Below are 20,055 nucleotides of genomic sequence, written 5' to 3' on the forward strand. Positions count from 1 at the left end.
AGCTTCCGTTAAATCTTTATCAAGCTTCTCTGTGACTTCGTAGAGTCTAGCTTCCGTTAAAATATTTTGAGAATAATTTGTTACTATTAGTAGGTTATAGAGTGAGTAGCCCCTGATACGCCAAATGTTTACAGTAGGTTTTAGTACTTGTTCTTTGCTTGCACATTCATATCTGTGTCTTAACTCAAGTAATAAACAGGTTAACTCTTTCATTGTGTGAAGTTATGTATAAAATGACGTCACGTCGACAATACAATGACGTCACGTTAACAATCCATCAACGTCACGTCAACCCTGAATTTAGCCTGTAACTTTAACATTATATTATGTATATGATACAAAATGGGTGAACAGGGTAAGAGGAAAAGAATCATTCACCCCCTTGAGGGTGAGATGGGGAATCTCAACCCTCGGGAAAAGATTCTTAAGTTGCTAAACACTCGACAAAGCCTCGTATTTGTCAACTTAAGAGTCTTCCCCCAAGTCGTCGTCGTAGGCATGGAATATCAGAGAAAGTGTTTTTACTCCTGCCCACACAACTCCAACAACCCAGGTGGAGTATACAATGTTCTAGGGTGGATGTTGCCGTATTTGTGCTGTAGCATTCAAGTGAGGTGGCACTATAAATGATACTGTTGGCAGCACGGTCCCACTACACAGAGAACAGTAGGGGTGGGATCATAACCACTGACTCAAAAGTAAGGGGGGTTGGGGGAGAACAGAAACAATACAAAATAAGCTGAAAAATCTATTGAAAACCGATGTGTATTGCTAAAACTGTGGATAATATTTTCAATAGCGATGGTTATAGTGATAAAGGGGTATAAAATTATATAATTATATAATTACATATTTATAGACATCATGTGAACAGCTTGCTTCCTGGTTGGTCATGTTTTACATAACTTTTAACTGTGTTTAATTCATAAACTTGACACAAATGATCACATATGTCATTGAAGAATTCATTGTGACTTACATCTTTCGTTATAAAACAGTTTCAGAGTTACAACATGTTTTAGAATGATGATGGCGACAGCTTTTGTTTTCAACGTTTTGAAACTATAAAATATGACAAAGAGAACGGTTATTCATTGTTTTCAAGGTAGGAGCATACTCTATGTCAAACCTCTTTCACTCAGCCTTAAATTTATTCTCACTTTTTATCCAATAAATTATAATAAAAAAACACATTTCTATCGAAGAGATCATTCATCATAACTTCCTGAGTAAAATTTAAAAATACTGTGACATGAATCATTTCTAGTTTGTGTATATAGAATTTTCTTTGAACCCTTTACAAGGTCAAGGTTGCAAGGAATATATATTCACTTAATAATTAACCCTTTCACCCCTATGTATCTTTAGTAAACTCTACCACTTATTGAACTGGATAAGTCCATTATGGTTTACAGGAGTGAGAGAGTTAACCAACCTGTGTATGTGTGTGTCAATCATGGGGTCACTTTTTCGGGGGCATGTCTCATACGTTCAGTACATATTGGTATAGCATAAGGTTGTATTCAGAAATTGTATCTTCCTTATTATATAAAAAATAAAAGCCATTGATTTGTTTTCTTTCTACCGAAGTGTGTTTGGAGGTCGGGGATAATGGATTGATTGACTGTTTCCTTACATAACTATAAACAATGAAACATCATTACCAAACATCTACAATCAGTTATGATCCTGATACACAGGGATCAAGATTACCTGTATAAATTTGTACATTTCATTGTCTAGAGTGGGTCTCTTTAGACAAGGTCTGGTTTATACAGGGTGTTTATTTTTCCAAATGATACAGGGTCAGAAAATACATACTAACTCTTGATCTTTATATGAAACTGAGGAGAAAATACTGAATTCATACAAAATCATTTTGATAATAATTCATAAAAGTTAAATAAAATTGATATATGATAACAGTTGCTGTTTGTGTATTTCAGGCAACATCAACCCAGAGACCATGAATAATCATGAGCCGGGTGGGTACCGTCATGGTAGCACAGGAAGTACAGGCAGTTACCGTAGCAGCACCGGCAGTGTTAGTAACCCATCAACACCCACCAACACGCCCCTGGTCATCCCCCAACCGGTCAAACCACCCATTAAGTCAGGGAAAACATACCCCTGTAAGATGTGTGATCAGGTAAGGCACTACTGGAGCTGGTAACCCAGGTCTCTATCTCCTCACTGGTAACCAGGAAACCTGTAACAGCCTCACAGGTAATTGTGGGAACCCCTAAACATGCTGACAGGTAACCAGGGATCCCAAAACAATTTCTCAGGTAACCGGGAATCCCTAAACAACCTCACAGGTAACTGTGGGAACCCCAAAACATGCTGACGGGTAACGTGAGGAATCCCTAAACAACCTCACAGGTAACTGTGGGAACCCAAAAATATGCCGACAGGTTACCAGCTGGGATCCCCAAACAAACTTATAGGTCACAAGACATTCCAAATACACTCATAGGTAACTAGGAATCCCAAATTAATCGTCACAGGTAACTATTAATCCTAAAACACCCTCACAGGTAACCCTTAGCCCTAAAACACAATAAAATGTGAATCCTCAAACACCGTTGAAATCTATGAAAGTTTCTGGTTCAATTTAGATCTAATTAACACTATGTGTATCCTTTACATAATTTCATTCAGGTGACTGTTAAGACTTACGGGCCTCTTGTCAAAGTACCCATAAACTGTACCTAAGTTTCCTAGGTACCAACTCATTGTACCGAGCTTTCCCTTAAGTATGCAATGAGTGTACCGATATTTTCTTAGTCCCCAATTCATTACAAACATTCTCTAAGCATACATTGATCATATCAACTTTTCCTAACAACTGCATGGGTCTTACGAAGGTAAAAGTTACTACTCGTGAAAAAGTAGGTCAGACAGATATTATTATAAAGGTGATGATACTGTGTCCTAGCCTTTCATTGGTTGTATGAAGAATTTTCTTGCAGCTTTGATCTTGTGTTGTGCTAATACTCTTTCTTCCCTAGTCATCTAAAATGTGTCATGAATGCTGTGAATATAGCCCTGTACACTTCTGTTTTTGACTTGCTTGCTTGCATAATTTATACATAGTTATAGTTTGCTAGACCCTTTTTTTTTTAATATTTTTGCATTATCCTTATTTTTTTCTCAAATATGTTTTTATGAGGTATATCAATATATCGATAAGTTGATAATTAATTTCGTTACCAAAATCTTTCTGTTTAAATATGATAGAATTTCTCTGGGGTTTTTTAACAATCGTATACCTAACTCATTCACCCCTGACATTTCATAATGAACTATTCCAACCTTTGAACTGGAAGAGTTCAAATGTATCTTCAGGGGTGAATGAGTTAAAGACCATATTAGTGTAAAACTAATCAAAATGTGTAATGATAAGCAGTAAGCACTAGAAGCTATAAAATAAGGGTATATGAAAAAATTGAAACTAAACTTTTTTGCCAGATTTTAGTGGTAAGTTTGTATAATGGTAAATACATATGTAAAAAGTTCTAAACACATCCACGTTCTGACACGAAATCAGATTCACAGAAAAGCTGCAGAGTTCATAGGAAAATATAAAACTTAAGTTATTATCACAACCTCCGACTGCTATCCATTGTAACAACACCATGACACCAATTCTCAATATATAACATTTTGTAATGTCACCCCCAATGAAGTCTCGAGAAATTAAACAATACCACAACATCATGGACCCACGACAAAGACAGAACTGCTGGCGTTTTCATTTCAGTTTTCTAGACTAAAGAGACAATAAAAATGGAACTGTATATATATATCCATGGGTGTGATAAAAATATTTTGCACATGTTCGTATTTCACCTGAGATATGTGAAACTCACTGAATCTCATTTCATTAGAATCCTATGCAGTGGAAACTTTTTTTGAGATTCCGTATATTTGAAAGTGTCTTATGTGTACTTTATTTTATTTTTTTTATTTTTCGCGACAGATGCGGTTTGGGTAATTTAGAAAAATAATGATTTAATGACTGTAGATGTGTGTCCTGAATAAACTGATGTCTTCACATTTTTTTACAAACAATGATAATGATTGTTTCAACAAACATCTACAGCAAATATCATTTTGGGGGTTATTCAAAGGTGGGACTAACTATCTCTTTAGTCACTAGCAAAGTTTTAATTGTGAGTAAAAAAAATCTAGCTCCTAAACTACTTTTGTTAATAAATAACTAATTTTTCCCTTGAAAAGTTAACAAATCCCCACAAAATATGGCATTTGTTTAGTTAAAGAATAACCTTAGTTTTAATTATTTCAAAATATGACAGGAAAGTAGCTACTTGCAGAAAATTGCATGTTTTGAATATTTGTAAATGCAAAAGTTAAAAGTCAACCTACAATTAGCATGCTTGCAAGTGTTCACTTAACAGCCTAGAGTTTAAAAACATAAGAGATCTACTTCTAAGGGTTTGGTTAGGGTTTAACACTCTCACAGCAGCCAGGGTCACATGAAGACATTTGATATTCATTTATACGTAGTAATATTATCATTTTCTTACTACATCGGACATAGGAAAAAATTAACACTATCTAAACCTTGTTTTACTTTTAGAAACATGTTTTATTTTACTGGCCACACAATCCCTAAAAAGGATTAAATCAAACACCAGTATATAAGTTTGAAAATTGTGATAAAATAAATTCATGTTGTAAAAAATATATTTTCTAAATTGTGAATGTTAAAAAAGAAGCCAGTCTACTTCAATTGTCTTCCACAGTTACCCCATTCAAAGCAAACGTTCTGCAGCCATTGCCCAGATCCTTTGGTAGAGAATCCTATACAGGTATGTTTTCCTTCTAAGTCCATCTCAAAAACCAATTCTGTAGATTAATCAATTAATGAAGGGCTTTGGATTCTAATACCTCTATTCTAACTCTTAAAATACTAAAACTGTTTTGTTTGATTTTTCTTAAAAACAAAGTTATATGAGATTTTGAAGGAAAGAAATGTTCTAATTAAATTTAGCATACTAACTTAACAAATGAATTTAAATGTAATTCTCATGTTATTATTTACATTTTACTTTAAACATGTAAATTTAAATTAGAATTTATATGATTTTTTAAAGTTTAAATTTCAGAAAAGATTCACATTTAATTACATTTGAAAATTTAAAGTGAATGCCGACCTTTTCAGTATTGTGATCCCCTGAAATTGTAAAAGAATTAATAAAATTACGATTTTAGGAATAAAGATATATAGTTCAGATATGAACTCATTCACCCCTGGAGACACATTTGAACTCCTTTAATTCAAAGGTTGGAATATTTCATTATGAATTTTCAGGGGTGAATGAGTTAACAAGTTGTCACTGACTTCATTCTTTTCCAACCAAAGCAGCCTCGCCTCCTAGGTATATATAATGATATCAAATTAATAATAAGGCAAAATAAAATTGTGACACAAATTATATTGGTCATATTGTTGACACAGATTATTTTAATTATATTTTAGACATAGATTATCCTTATCCTCTAAAAGGTAAACAGATTATCTTGATCCTGTATTAGGTCACATATTATCTTGATTCCCAAAAACAGATTATCTTGATCCTTAGAATAAGCACAGATTATCTTTACCTCTTGTTGACACAGATTATCTTGATCCCCTAAGAGACTATTATAGTTCCTACCCCCTGATAGACAAATTATTTTAAACCTCTAGTAGACACAGAATTTCTTAATCTTAAATTTTCACAAAAATTGAAAAACTGGCACTGGAATATGACAATGTCATTATAATTTTTTTTTTAGTATCTAGTTTTGGTGATGGGTATATAACATGTTTGGTAGAAGGCCAGAATCTGATGTAATTCAATATTCAACAAAATGAATTAAAATGTATGGTATTCATCATTATTGATGAAGGGCATAACAATAAAGGGGAAAAAAACATTCAGATATTTCATTATTTTTTCAGGAAGAGAGAAGTATTTTGAAAATATGTTTTCTGTTGACATTAATTATAAATGTGCATGAAATAATTGAAGTCTAAATAGCAGCATTAAGTTTTGAAATTGCAACGTTTAATTTGGATTTGGATTATATGTACTATTTTTACAAATGTCATTATACATGTGCTCCAGATCATCTATTTTTGACATGCAACACATATAAAAGCGGAAGCTCTGGATTTATATAGAAATAACATATACTATTTTAGAAAAAAATAGTTTCATATGAAAAATGAAATTACCTACAAGCTTGGAAACTTCCTGTTCCATATATATTTTTAATGGCCCTAAATCGTACATCTGTGGCATTTTGTGAATGATTAGCTATTTATTCCATGATATGACAAATTATTTATGTTTCCTGGAGTGATGAAATGTTGGTAATCAAAGGGCAATAACTCTCCACAAAACTATGATAGTTAAACAGAAGTTAATTTCTAATTGGAGAATTATCACTGAAGAATGATTTTTATATACAACACCTGGAGAAAAATCAAAACATATTATGCAGAGTGACAATTGTCAGGTAAGATTGTTTTTTTTACAAAGCCAATTTTTAAAATGTCAATTTCTACTTCATATCACTACCAAAAGGTTTCTTGTCTTCTCATACAGGAAAATAAAATACATTAGGTATGCTCCAGTTTTTAAAAAAAAGTCTAAAATAAGTTTGTTATTGCTAGAAACTAGCTGTTTTAAAAAAAAAAATCTGGGATTTGTGTAAACTGAAAATTTTGAAAACTGAAATAATCATTCTGCAAAATGTTTTATGCAGATGAGGATACATATTTCTTCGTCATTGCATTAGATAGAACAAAAGAAATTTGATAATTATCCTTATAATTTCACTAATGAATAATTAAATACAATTAATTAGGGCCCCGTATCGGAGATATGGGTGCCCTATAGTAATCACTCTGTCTGTCTGTCTGTCCGTCCACAAATTTTGTTCCTGGCTGATAACTTTGGTATTTATTAACCAATGTACATGAAACTTGGTCAAGATGTTCAGTTCACAAAAATACACATTTAGGTAAAAAGTCAAGGTCAAAGGTCAAGGTCATTAGGTTCAAAGGTCAGGGTCAAATTTTACATCTTTTCACTGATGAACATTTTGTTATGACATTATGAAGCAAAGTTGATCAGAATTAAACAAGGAGTCAACTGACCAAAGGTCAGGGTCACTGTGTTAAGACGGGGCCCTTACTGACTTGTCAGTGTTCTAGTTTGTATCTATTTCCATGTATATATTTTTTCTTAATTGAGTAGTTTGGTTTACAAATTCAAGTCTTGGGAGCCATTATGTTAAAATCTGAAGTCATATAGATTGTAAAACGTAATATTAATCATTTAAAAGTAAGTAAGGTAAAAAAAAAAAAAGGCTTAGTAAAAACAAATGGTTTCATGGAACAGCTGAGTAAAAAATGGAAAAATTAAGGCAGTTCATGTGTTTTTCTTCGATTCTATTTTTTAAGCTTTATAGAGCAAATATCCTGTCTTGTGTAACTATTGTTGAAAACATGGCTTCAAAATGTGTTTAGTTACATGGCATAATGGTATAAAAGGTCTCACAAAACACCAGTATAGTATTTTTACCAATTACTTCCACTTAAAGAGTTCATTGACAGTGTGCTCTGCAAAGCAATAGTCAGTATATTTTTATTTCTTCATTGTGAGACTTGGATGAGTTCCGTAACCATCCTTAAAAGCTTAAGCGTTACCTGGGGATATATTGTCAAATCCTAGCATTAGAACGGGAAAAAAAAGACAGTTGCTGTTGTGTTTTAAACAGCCGATCTGATCTACATGTCACGGAACATTCCCACAGTGGAGGCGTGTTATTGGTTCACAGATGTAGATTTAAGCGTATACATACAACAATCGTCTTATTTTAAAACACTCTTGTGACAACGACTGCCTTACTTTTGTCTGGTTGAACAAGTGTTTTCCGTTTCAGGAAATGCATTGAAAGCTTAGAATTGTACCACCAGACTAAGTTAATACCCAACTTCATGTTTACACCAACGTTTATAGTAACGATCATTTCAATCACATCTAGGGGGTAGGAATTTCAGTTTATATTGTCAATTTTCAAGATGAGTAGGCAAATGATACAATGCCATTCTTGTCCAATTTACAGTTTCTGTTTGTTGTGTAAATATTTAGATATAACATTCAATTTTCATTTTTTTAAATAATATTATTTCATCTGAAATGTATAATGAAATACATAATGTACTCTCTACAATAGGGGAAACACCCTATTGTACTGTGGCTTTTGTCAGAGTAAAGATTGATATAAAAAGAAATTTTACATAAAGAGAAAAGTGATATTAAACAAAATGCCTGTTTAATGATCTCTTCAGAAATTGATGGCTTCGTATATAGAGAGTACAGGTGTTTATGGGGATGAAGAATGAGCTTGGATCTAAAATGTAGAATTGTAAAAGAATTATGATAATATATATACATGTACTGTTTTTCTAATGAATACAAAACCTGTATTGAAACAAAACTTTTAAAACAGAAATACTGTTAATGAGATTAAGAGTGGTAAGAACTTTGCTTACTGTAAAAACAAATCCAGATTTAAAAAAAAAAAAACCCAACCTTTCATCACAACTAACTGTAAAGCTAGGTCAGAAAAGACAGTGTTGCACCGACGCAATATTTTGAGATAAACCTGCAGGGTCATTACAAGAATATAGTCACCATAGACTTAACCTGTCCAACTCAAACCACTGTAAAGCTAAGAGTTCATCATTTCCTTGTATACAAACACAAAAAGGACTTTAAATTATGCATCTGAACTCAATACTTGTCAAAAATCTGCATCATAAATACAGTAAACAAATATGTTTTTATCTTTCTGTAAGAACTATACTTGCTCCTTTTTTTTCTTTCTCTTTGAAATAAATTAAGACCATTTCTAAATAAAACCATGGCCCTAGAGTGCAGTATAGAATATCAATCACGTTATGAATTTGCTATGTCAGATCTGCCAGATGAAATGTGGATGAAATGTTTAGCATGTAACTTGTGGGGTTAATGTAGATACCCGCTGAGGAAAAGACATTAAGAAGTAATTTAGCACTATGGCTTTCCATGCCATCCTCAACTTATCTAGATGTTTCTCTACATCCAGTAATTAGGAGCAAATTCCCAAAGTCCCACCTAGGAGAGAATACTCTGAATCTTAGCTAGAAAACCTCCCCAGGCAATCTCCTTTGGATGTATATTATCAGAGAAGATCACTCAGGTAGGGCCATTAACGTCACTAATGTATACTTGGCACTGATTGGTCAATAGCATTCTGCTCTGTAATTGGCTAGTTACAATTCGGAAGATATTTTGTGGAGTATCGTATTGTACCTATGGTATGCCCAGACAAGAAGCCCTTATTAAGGGGGACAAAATACACTTGGACATAATTCCCAAAGTAGACTGTATGGTAAATCTGTTTAGAGGGATGTTTTCATTGTGCATTTCAAGGAATTATGCAGCAATTTTGATTTATTGCCTATGTCATGTAAATTAACTGGGGAAACATGAAAATCAAGGCTGATAAAGGGAAATAACTCAATATGTACAACTCAGAATTTCCCATTTATATTGTCAATTTTCAAGATGAGTAGGCAAATGATACAATGCCATTCTTGTCCAATTTACAGTTTCTGTTTGTTGTGTAAATATTTAGATATAACATTCAATTTTCATTTTTAAAAACAATATTATTTCATCTGAAATGTATAATGAAATACGTGTACTCTCTATAATCTACAAATTCAAAAATCTTCTTTCAACATGTTACTTATATGCAGTACACAATAGATATGGTGAAATAGAGTCGGATGCTACACTTAACTCGTTCACCCCTGAAATTTCATAATTAACTATTCTAACTTTTCTTTTGGAAGAGTTCAAATGTGTCTTTAGGGATAAATAAGTTAAACACAGGGATGGTCTTATTATTACCAAGGATAGGCTTATATTTACAAAGCATAGGGTTATAAAATATGATTTTACCTCAAATTTCTTGAATTGATTTTAAAACTTCTTGATCAAAATTAATAAATATATTAAGATGAACATCTTCAGTTCAGAAATTCAACTTGGTCATGTTTGCATATTACAAAGAAAAAAATTAAAACTGATTTCAGTACATATATAGTGATTTTGTATCCATTTAGTAAAAGGTAAAATCTCGGTGTTAAATGGAAAAACATCAGATTTGAAGGATTTTCATTTTTTTTTTTGGCAAACAGCAAATTTTTGAATGGTCAGTAGCTACTACTTTCTCATTGGTTAATTAATCTCTGATTCTGATTGGTCAATAATCACTGATGTCTGATTAATCAGTGTCTGATTGGTCAATATTTCCTTCATGAAGGCTGACAGTCAAATCCATCATGTGCCAGTTACTAAAGCTTTACAAGATCAAAGAAGTCGGTCTGTTTGTTACTAAGCTTTGTTGGAGTAACTTATTATCTTCATGATATAATCTTAACTAAATTAATTGGATTTTCAATAAACTAAAGAATTAATGGAAGTTCAAACATACCTGTTTGTCCAAAGACAGCAATTCAAAATATAGATACAAATTTAGTGCATTTTCTAGTGGTTTTTTTATTCTGCCATATGAGATTATTAGAGATTGTGGTCTGTCTGCTCGAAATAGGCATATATAGTTGTTATATACCCAGAGAAGTAAGCACCATCCCCAATATTGATTTACTTGCATGGGCTTGACATGCATGCATCTTTGGAAAATAACCTCTGGTTTGAAGGAAAGGAAGCTCTTCCTGAAGGCATGTAGTATTAAAATAAAGAGAAAATTGCTTTTAATTTTTCAAGGTAATGGATATTGAGATCAGAAGAAGAATGAGCTTTTAATCAATATGTCACATAACTAGTCTCTTTGTAAGTAAGAGCTCCTTGGTCGGGTACGTCGGACACAGTCGAACAACGGAGAAAAATGTCAAGGAGATGACTTGTCAATGAGGTCAATGCACTGTACAGCTATTTACACCGAGAGGTCATTAACATTTTATATCATTTTGTAATGTCTGATAGGGTAGAAAATTGATTCCTTCAAGTCTGGTAAATTGTATGGTCTATTTTGTTGGCAGAAACATCTATTTACTACGGGTTGATGAACTTGGGGCCTCGACATTGTTTCATAGGAGAGACGGGGAGATTTGGCAGGGGAGGAGAGGGGAATATGTAGATACATTGTACTGCTGTAAGGTTTCAAGAGGCCTGGTCTTCTTAACCCTTTCACCCCTATGTAATTTTAATAAACTCTACCATGCATTGATCTGGAAAAGTTCATTATGGTCTATAGTGGTGAAAGGGTTAATGATCATACGTTAAGGTTTAGGTATAAATCTAATTCCAGTGTATTAACTTAATTCTGAGTGGAATATATATAAACCCCATGGATGATATTGAACCCTGTTTGGAAACTAAATTAAATGTGATTTGATGGATTAAATTAATTTGAAAAAGATATTATTGCAAACGGTATAAAGAAACCCTCTGAAATCCAGAAACCTCTGTAAACCAAACCGTCAATATAGGATCCCAAGGAGGCACAGTAGTCTCGTGACCAAAGAATTGCGTGTTTGAGTCAGGGTATGGCAATGTGTTGTATCTTTGAGCAAGAGACTTTACTCGTCTTCCTCCAGTCTGCTCAGCTGTAAATGAGTATGTGGTTCGGCAATGCTTGAATTGTAGAAATTATTGCCAGCTGTGAGCACCAAAATGGGAGCACCAGTTGTATGCTCCCCAGGGAGTTGAAAAAGATATTGGCTGGTTGCAAAGGTCCTATAACCACGGATAAAAATGTGTGAACGGCTTTGAGACGACCTATGAACTAGGTTGTAATAAAGCGTTATATAAGAACCTCAAATTAATATTATTGTTTATTATTATCCCACTTTCTGCATTTATAAATCAAATATGTGTTATGTCTTGGAACAGGATTTTTTTATCATTATTTATTTATAGATAGGTTTATACTAATATTGATTGGGTATACTAAGATGGGTTCAACAAATTAATTGAATTCAAATAAGAAAATCATGATTTCTGAAGTTCAAAAATGACCGTGTGCAATATGCATTCGAGTCATCTCCCTTGATTTGTTTTTTAAATAGTATTGTCTTATAATTCAGTTATGTCACAGTGTTATAAAATAGATGTAACTGTTTGTACAGTTTACAATAGTCAAAAAAAAGTCAAAATTATTATTCACATATCGTAAATTACAGGTTTCTGAGATTGGAACACTCTTTAGAAAGATTATTGAAGTAAGAATTTTTAAAGTCACATACATCCTTAAGTGCTCAAAGTTTAATTCAAACTGATTCAACTTTAAACAAAACTGAATTGCTGCTTACAACCAGGCTGATATCTACACCTTTAGAACAAGGCAAGTTTTATTGACAATTAAATTTAAGGGAACAGCTTTTCAGATTTTTCATAGCCTTGTTTTATGATTTAATGCAGTGAATCACTGAAATTGTGGGTTCAGTCACCATAAACTTGATACTTATATTCTGACACTTACTGCCTTCTGCTCATATTTCAAAATCTCAGAGCATGCCATATCAAACACTATTCTATCTTTAAAATGCATTACAAAACGTTTCAAATTTCTTTCTGAGAAATTTTATTTTCATATTTTATCTTTATTAGACCTTGCGCGGAAGCTCTAGTAAAAGAGGCCTTTGGGTAACGATAATTTTTGTCAATAAATAATACCTCAGTGTTATGATATAGGAAAGACAGGTGGAAATGGATTTATCAAAAAACATTTCTTTGTCTATTCAACACATTAAAGAAATCATTACAATTACGCAGGTATAAAATAATTGTGAGACTCTTTAACTTTTCACAATAATGCTACTTTTTTATTTCAAACAGTTGTTCTTTAAAAGACTTTTGTTTTGCATTGATTTTATTTCAGAACAGTTTTCATTTTGAAGGTTTTGTATTCATATCTTGTTTCTGTTACATTATAATAATACTCTCTTTGGCATTTTTGAATATCATTTACTTGATTAAAAAAAGAAATTTAAATGTTTACATATAAATTCCTACTAAGAATTTAAAAAAACAAAATTTTACAGGGAGAAATCGAAATTATATTCTTTAGAATGAAAATAATGATAATAATTCATCATGACAGTGAACTCATTAGTGTCATAATTAACTCATTCACCCTGAAAGTTTATAATGAACTATTCCAACCTTTGAATTGGTAGAGTTAAAACGTGTCGTTAGGGGGGAATGAGCTATAACTTCAATAAATTACATAAAGAATAATTAATAAATGTTTACCAATAATTATCAAGAGCACTTCAAATTCAAATTGAACAAAACAAATTTTTAAAACAGGACTTATGTTTCATGGACTTTGAAAAAAGGCTGTTGTCCTGAACTGTTGCGTTGTTGGCATAATGAAAACATCGTTTAGGACTGGAATTTCGCTCGAATCAACATCAGTTACATATTTTCACTTACCCAGAACAAATAACCATTATTTATCACTGTGTAATCAGCAAGAGTCAAAATGCCAGAAGAACTGTATTTTTCATGTATTATCCAGAATATATTTTTCAGGGGAGAACATTTGTTTTTGCATTCAACAGTGGAAGAAAATAATGAACTACAGCATCAGTTATTGCAGTCATTGATACTGGTAATGGGAGTTCTGGAGACGGGCGACTGTGAAACTACTTGACCTTGCCTGAACCTCGAAATTTTGATTGACAGGCGACAGAATTATGTAACCGTTGGCAAGGGGAATAGAAATACCCCCTCTGTGTAAAGCCCCATGTTTATGGGTAGATCCCTGTGCCGAGCTTTTTATCACCACTAATCACAGACATATGTTTTTTGCTACAGAGCCTAGACAGTTTTTGACAACACGCTGAGGTATGGTCCACAATGTTATACAATCAGATGGCTACCAACCAAACTCTATATTCCATTAAGTATAAGAGTTCCTGCTCGAAAAAAAGTGTTTTTTCTAAGCTGCAGAAATACAGCCAAAAGAACTCGGACCTGTAATAAGTCGAATGCAATCTATGACTCAGATTGTGATAATACTGGGTTTTTTTGAGGTTTTTTTTAAAGATATTTATTTTTTATTTTTGATCTAGTCAGAGCGCATACAAGCACATGTATGTAGTTCATCAGTGTTGATTCAAGAGAGGTGCATATTTATCCTCTCCTCACTCGAGGAGATAACCGCCCAAGGCTAAACCTGGGTGGCAAAAACCAAGCAGGAGATAAGGAGTCGGGAGTATCTCAGCTCTTGATTACATAATCCTGCTGAGAGTTCCACTCTGATAAAGTTCCACAATTAGCTCAATTTCCATAGCTGAGCATTTTTGATAGAAACACTTCAGTCTAGTGTAATGTGTATAAATTGGAAAGGTGTGCTAGATTATAATACCGTGGGTTTTTTAATTTAGATATTTGAATGACTTGATATCATGTTTACATCGATAAAATCAATTAATATCATGTTTACATGGATAAAAAGTTAACATGTTTCCGTTACTATATTAATGATTTTTTTATTTCCTTCTAAAATTAGAATGTTTGTATGGATTTAATAAAGTATTGTGTTCTTATATCAATTATTTATCATAGCTTTTTTTTTTTGTTGTTGAAACATGTTGCTTTCCTTTGTATTTAGGAGGTTTAAACATGTTGCTTTTCTTTGTATTTAGGAGGTTTAAACATGTTGCTTTCCTTTGTACGTAGGTGCAGGTGTTCACATGTTGCTTTCCTTTGTATTTAGGAGGTTTAAAATTTGTTTCTTTTGTATGTGGTTGGTATAAATGTGTTGCTTTCCATGATATGTTGGAGATGTAAGCATGTTGTTTCCTTTTTGTGTTGGAGGTGTTTACATGTCGCTTTTCGTTCGTTTGTCATGTCCTTAAATAACCTTAGCTGTTAATGGCATGCTGACACCAATAAACCTAAACCGATCGTTTGTATGCTGAAGGTATTTATATCTTGCTTTCATTTCTTTGAAGGCATTTTCAAGCTTATTTTTCTGTTTTAGGTTAGCTATGTTTCCTTTGTAAATGTAAGTTTCTATTATTTTTTTTTTATGTTGCAGGTGTTTACGACCAAGTCGGACATGTTGATTCACTCCCAGCAAATCCACAAGCAGGACCCCAAGCCCTATCACTGCCCTGTTTGCCAGAAATGCTTTGCCAATTCCTCCTATCTGTCGCAGCATAACAGAATCCATGCGGGAATTCGTCCGTACAAATGCGAGATCTGTGAACGCAAGTTCACACAGTTGTCCCATCTTCAGCAGCACATACGTACACACACCGGGGAAAAACCATACAAGTGTATGCACCCCGGGTGTGGCAAGGCCTTCTCGCAACTCTCCAATCTCCAGTCGCACTCCCGCTCACATATGACTGACAAGCCTTTCCGTTGTAACTCATGCTACAAGTGTTACTCCGACGAGCAAGGCCTGCGCGATCACATACCCAAGCATTCGGAGACCAAACATTTGAAGACGCACATTTGTAGGATATGTGGTAAGTCGTACACGCAGGAGACATACCTGACACGACACATGGGAAAACACTCGCAGGACAATATGAATATGAACAAGCTAGTTCCACCGCGACCAATCAAGCAAGAACCAAATGATCATTCCAATGGGCAGGATTTCAGCATGAACAGGCTTCCGGATCGATCTCAAGATGGAGGTGTGACCCCATGTGGGAAGGGATCGTCAGCATTCATGCCTATTCCACAGTTTGGTGGTAATGTGCCCATGAGTACAGCTAACTCTAACTACCATTATGGTTCTGGGTTGCCAAGCAATTCTTTGAGCCCCTCCCTACCACATATTTCCTCTATGGCCTCCCGTAGCTACTTTCCTTATGATCCTCTGGGTGGTTTCCGCAAAGCGGACGCTCAGGAGCGAAATCTCAATGCAACGATGACCCGCCACGACAGCATGCTGGCCAACAGTTTGCTCAGTCTACAGCATATAAAGAACTACGCATCTCAGCAGATGCCTTCATTCAGCCCCACGTGTTCTGGGGGCGGAGCCAGACTCACTTGAGAACAATGGTCTATAGCATAGGTCAAATGTCAATTGAATGATATTATCATTTGTTGTTACTTTTTAGGGTTTATTAGGGTCAAAGTTCAGTGGAATGATATTATCATTGATTTGTTACTTAATTAAGAGTTCATTTATAGGTCAAAGTTCAATTGAATGATATTATCATTGATTTGTTACATAATTATAGAGGTCGTCAGTTATAGGTCAAAGTTCAATGGAATGATATTATCATTGATTTGTTAATTGTAGATGTGATGTGAAGTTCAACACACAAACAAGAAAAGTGTAAAAAAAAAAATAATACTTTAATAACTTCTATGATTTTGAACCATGTAATGGGTCATTTTGTATTATTTTTTCTTTTCATCATGTTATTTTAATCATAAGTCCAGTCTGACGTCCACTGATATGGCCGACGACAAGTTCTGTGGAAGAGGAACATGGATCTTTACAATGGCTGACTCTCAATACATGGACCCTAGTCTTCATTAATTCTCGTAGTGTGCAGAACATATTTACAGATTTTTTTTCCCTTTCCTTTGTCCTCAAAGGAGATGTTATTGGGTTGTGTGGTGTTTTTTTCCTTAGAACTTTAGGGCAAAGAGTATATTCTATACTTAAGTGTACACAACATTGTAACTGGATGTCACATATAATGTACAATTCTGGTGTGTACCGTACTATGTAGTGTATATTAATGTATTTGTTATGAAATATGCTCAATAATGAATTGTTTTTGTATAAATTGATATAAATTTTGATCAGATCATGCATTATGCTATCACCCTTTCATAAAGAAAACTTTGGAATAGTTTTAAAGTATGTTTTCTTTGATATGTTTGAAACATTTTTTTCTCTCTCAGATACCTGATACTATTGTTAAAATGAAATCAAAGTGTAAAACAGTTGGAAAAAAAACAATCATTTTTAAATGCCTTATAGTGACTGTTTATGAATGGCATCACTCCAAGGTTTATTTTCGTTGACCAACATTCCTTGAAAGGCTACTGGATTGCTGATTAAAGGGAAATAACTCCACAAGTACAGAAAATATATGCAATGCTTAAACCAATGCTCAAACCTTCATTAATTCTTTTAAGTTAATTCATGTACGGTACCAAAAAGGATGTTCTCTTAACATATTCCTTAATCTGAAAAAAAATCCATGTTTATCAAAATGTTTGAATTGAAATTATAAAGAAATGAAAAGTCTTGCTGATGTACAGTACATTTGTATACATGTACAACAAGTATTTCTAATTTGTGACTCGGCACATACCACAGTGTCATAGTTTCTGACTTATAACAATAAAAGATAATAAGTTTAACAAATTTAAATCAATTATTTATTTTACAACCATAAAAATTACAAATATCAATCAACCAAGACAAAATTAGTATTTTGTGGTATGAACTATTTTTGTGTTGATCAGAAAAAGGAAGCAAAAATGGTAGCATTCATTGTGTATAACACATTTGTTTTTATTTTATATAAACAGCTCAAAGAGTTCAATTTTTGCACAAACTTTTCAGAGATGTTGAATTGGTCAAATTTGTTGATGAGATCAATGTTGAATAATTTTCAGATCATGTTCTCGTCATCTAGAATATCTTTTCAAAAGATACATTAGTTATTAAAAAAAATCATTTGAAAATTGAAAAAGAGCAATTTGTATTATCATTGTGTACAATTGATTTTTTTAATGAATGTGTATTGTTAGATTTGAAATTGGGGCGAGGTTACTAGAGTAGATTTTACTATATTAATCCATTCACCCCTTAAGACACATTTGAACTCTTCCAATTCAAAAGTTGGCATAGTTCATTAGAAAATTTAAGGGGTGAATGATTTAACTTAAGCCATGCAAATGCACAGGTTTTTTTATATATAAACCAGCACAAACTACCAACCAATGGTAATGGTTTACTATGTATTATCCTTAGAAAAACACTCCTGAATCACTGTCCAGTTTTTTTAATTCCCTTGCTCAGAAGAATTTGATGTTATTGTTCAAAATTATGTATCATCATAATTGTCATTTTCATTCTTAAAGATGTTTTGTTATGAATTTTTTATCATCATAATATACAATGTCATTGTCCATTTATGATCATGTTAAATTTTTGCATAAATAGTAATGTTATAAAAATCATCCTTATCACTTTTCAAACCATCCAGTGTCTTCCGCTTTGTTGGTTACCCAAACTAATAAATAATTTAAAATCTAAATACAAATTTCATTTGTGGCACTCCTTTCAACATAAGTTCTTCATTTTGCATAACACATGTAAGATAAGTGTACCTGTGAAATGAATCATGGTCCAAATGATTTTGTAAAAATATGGAACTTCTGGGGGAAAAAAGTGATAGAAAAATATACATTTGTATGTTCTATACAGCGTTAACACATTTCAACAATTATATGGCTGGAGTACCAAGCTTATTAGCTTATGAAGATTTTGGCTAAATTGATATTCTTGGGATTATTAATAAAAAAAATCCTTTATATGCATTAAAGATCTTAGGTAATTTTTTACTTGACCCTTGTCTGAAATACATATAAAAGGGGGTGGGCTTAATAACAAGCAACTCGGCTGATCCTAGATACAGAATACTAAAACACGGATACTGGATGGTTGGTATTTTTCATTTCTGTTCATGGCTCTTTACTCATGACTAAATTGGTTATAAGACTAACCACTTGTCGATGTATATATATGTATAAAACACTTTGATGTTACTATGAATTAAATTCATCTGTATATTGAGATTTCCGTATTTAGAATGTGATTAACATGATATATATATATATATATATATAGGCAGACGAATAGCAAGTTTTTGGTTTGAGAAATCTTGCATAAATATCTTTGTACCAAAGGTGCTAAAAATAGTCGAGAGAAAACATATCATGTTGTAGAATATTTTAGAGTTACATCCCCTTGTTGCCTGGCTGCCAGAATTTAAACAGGTTTGTTATGTTAAAGAGTATTGATGAGGTTGATACAATGTTTTGACATGCGATTGAGACAATCTGTTATAATGGGCTTGTTTTGATTCCTAATTTGGCAAATTTAAATATAAAACAAAAATTGCACTACAGAAAGGCTATCTGATACTCCCTTGGAGGAAAAAGTTCTTTCTTTGATAAATTCTGTTAAAACTTAGACTGTCTGAAACATTATTATTTATAATCAACCATTATTTAGCTTCAGATTTTGAGAAGATTTTTTTGAACCTGTAATATGCAAGATAAAAATTCAAGGGGAAAATGACCCATCCTACTTTGGCAGAAATACCCTGGGGTAAAATTGCAAAGAAGTAAGATGGCAGTTTTGTATCATTTATCGAGATGAAAATTACGGAAATTTTAAATATTTTTTAAAGAGGTCCCAGACAACAAGGTGTGACTCGCCATTAGTTTAGACATGTCCCTTAGGTCAATCACCAACCAGACAACAGTTAAAAATATCAAAACTATATCAGATCTGTTGTTATGTGTATACAATATGTTGGATTAGTTGCACAGTCCAATTCCTTCAAAGACTTCAGAAAATTAGAGGTTTCGTTACCAAATCAAACTTAATGAGATACGATAGAGATGGCAAATTCCTTTAGACAAAAAAAATGAATTTTATTTTTAGGAAGAGTTTGAATTAGTTTTACATTGGTCACTTATGTAAAGATCACAATTCCTTTCCTCAGTGAAAAGTATTGCACAATTTGAATAATTTTTATGCATTTTTTCCCCTATGTAATTTTTCCTCTGGAAATTCTTAAACATTTCTCAATCAGAATCAACATTAAAAATTTCGCTATGAAGTTTTCTTGATGATTTTTTGTCATTTTCATGAACAAATTAAATATTGGTCTAAATGAAAATTCTTGACATCATGTTAAAAAAAAAAAGATTTTCTTGAACATTTTTTATAAAA

At 32.9% G+C, this 20,055-nt stretch overlaps 1 protein-coding gene across 14 annotated transcripts in view; it reads left to right on the forward strand.

The window, feature by feature from the left end:
* The window catches only part of LOC110456814 (zinc finger protein 362-like), a 271,358-nt gene extending 251,610 nt beyond the window's left edge, over window positions 1–19,748 (forward strand). For 13 of the 14 annotated variants that reach the window (XM_021507778.1, XM_021507781.1, XM_021507787.1 and 10 more), the window contains 3 exons: window positions 1,947–2,149; window positions 4,770–4,835; window positions 15,145–19,748. In XM_021507778.1, coding sequence (XP_021363453.1) covers window positions 1,947–2,149; window positions 4,770–4,835; window positions 15,145–16,116 — 1,241 coding nt within the window. In that variant the 3' untranslated portion in view covers window positions 16,117–19,748. The remainder of the gene's footprint in view (window positions 1–1,946; window positions 2,150–4,769; window positions 4,836–15,144) is intronic. The other variant, XM_021507780.1, reaches the window with a different exon arrangement.
* Window positions 19,749–20,055: the final 307 nt, after the last annotated feature.

Source organism: Mizuhopecten yessoensis, unplaced genomic scaffold (genome assembly GCF_002113885.1).
Source record: "Mizuhopecten yessoensis strain PY_sf001 unplaced genomic scaffold, ASM211388v2 scaffold8853, whole genome shotgun sequence".
NCBI classification, from domain to species: Eukaryota; Metazoa; Mollusca; class Bivalvia; order Pectinida; family Pectinidae; genus Mizuhopecten; species Mizuhopecten yessoensis.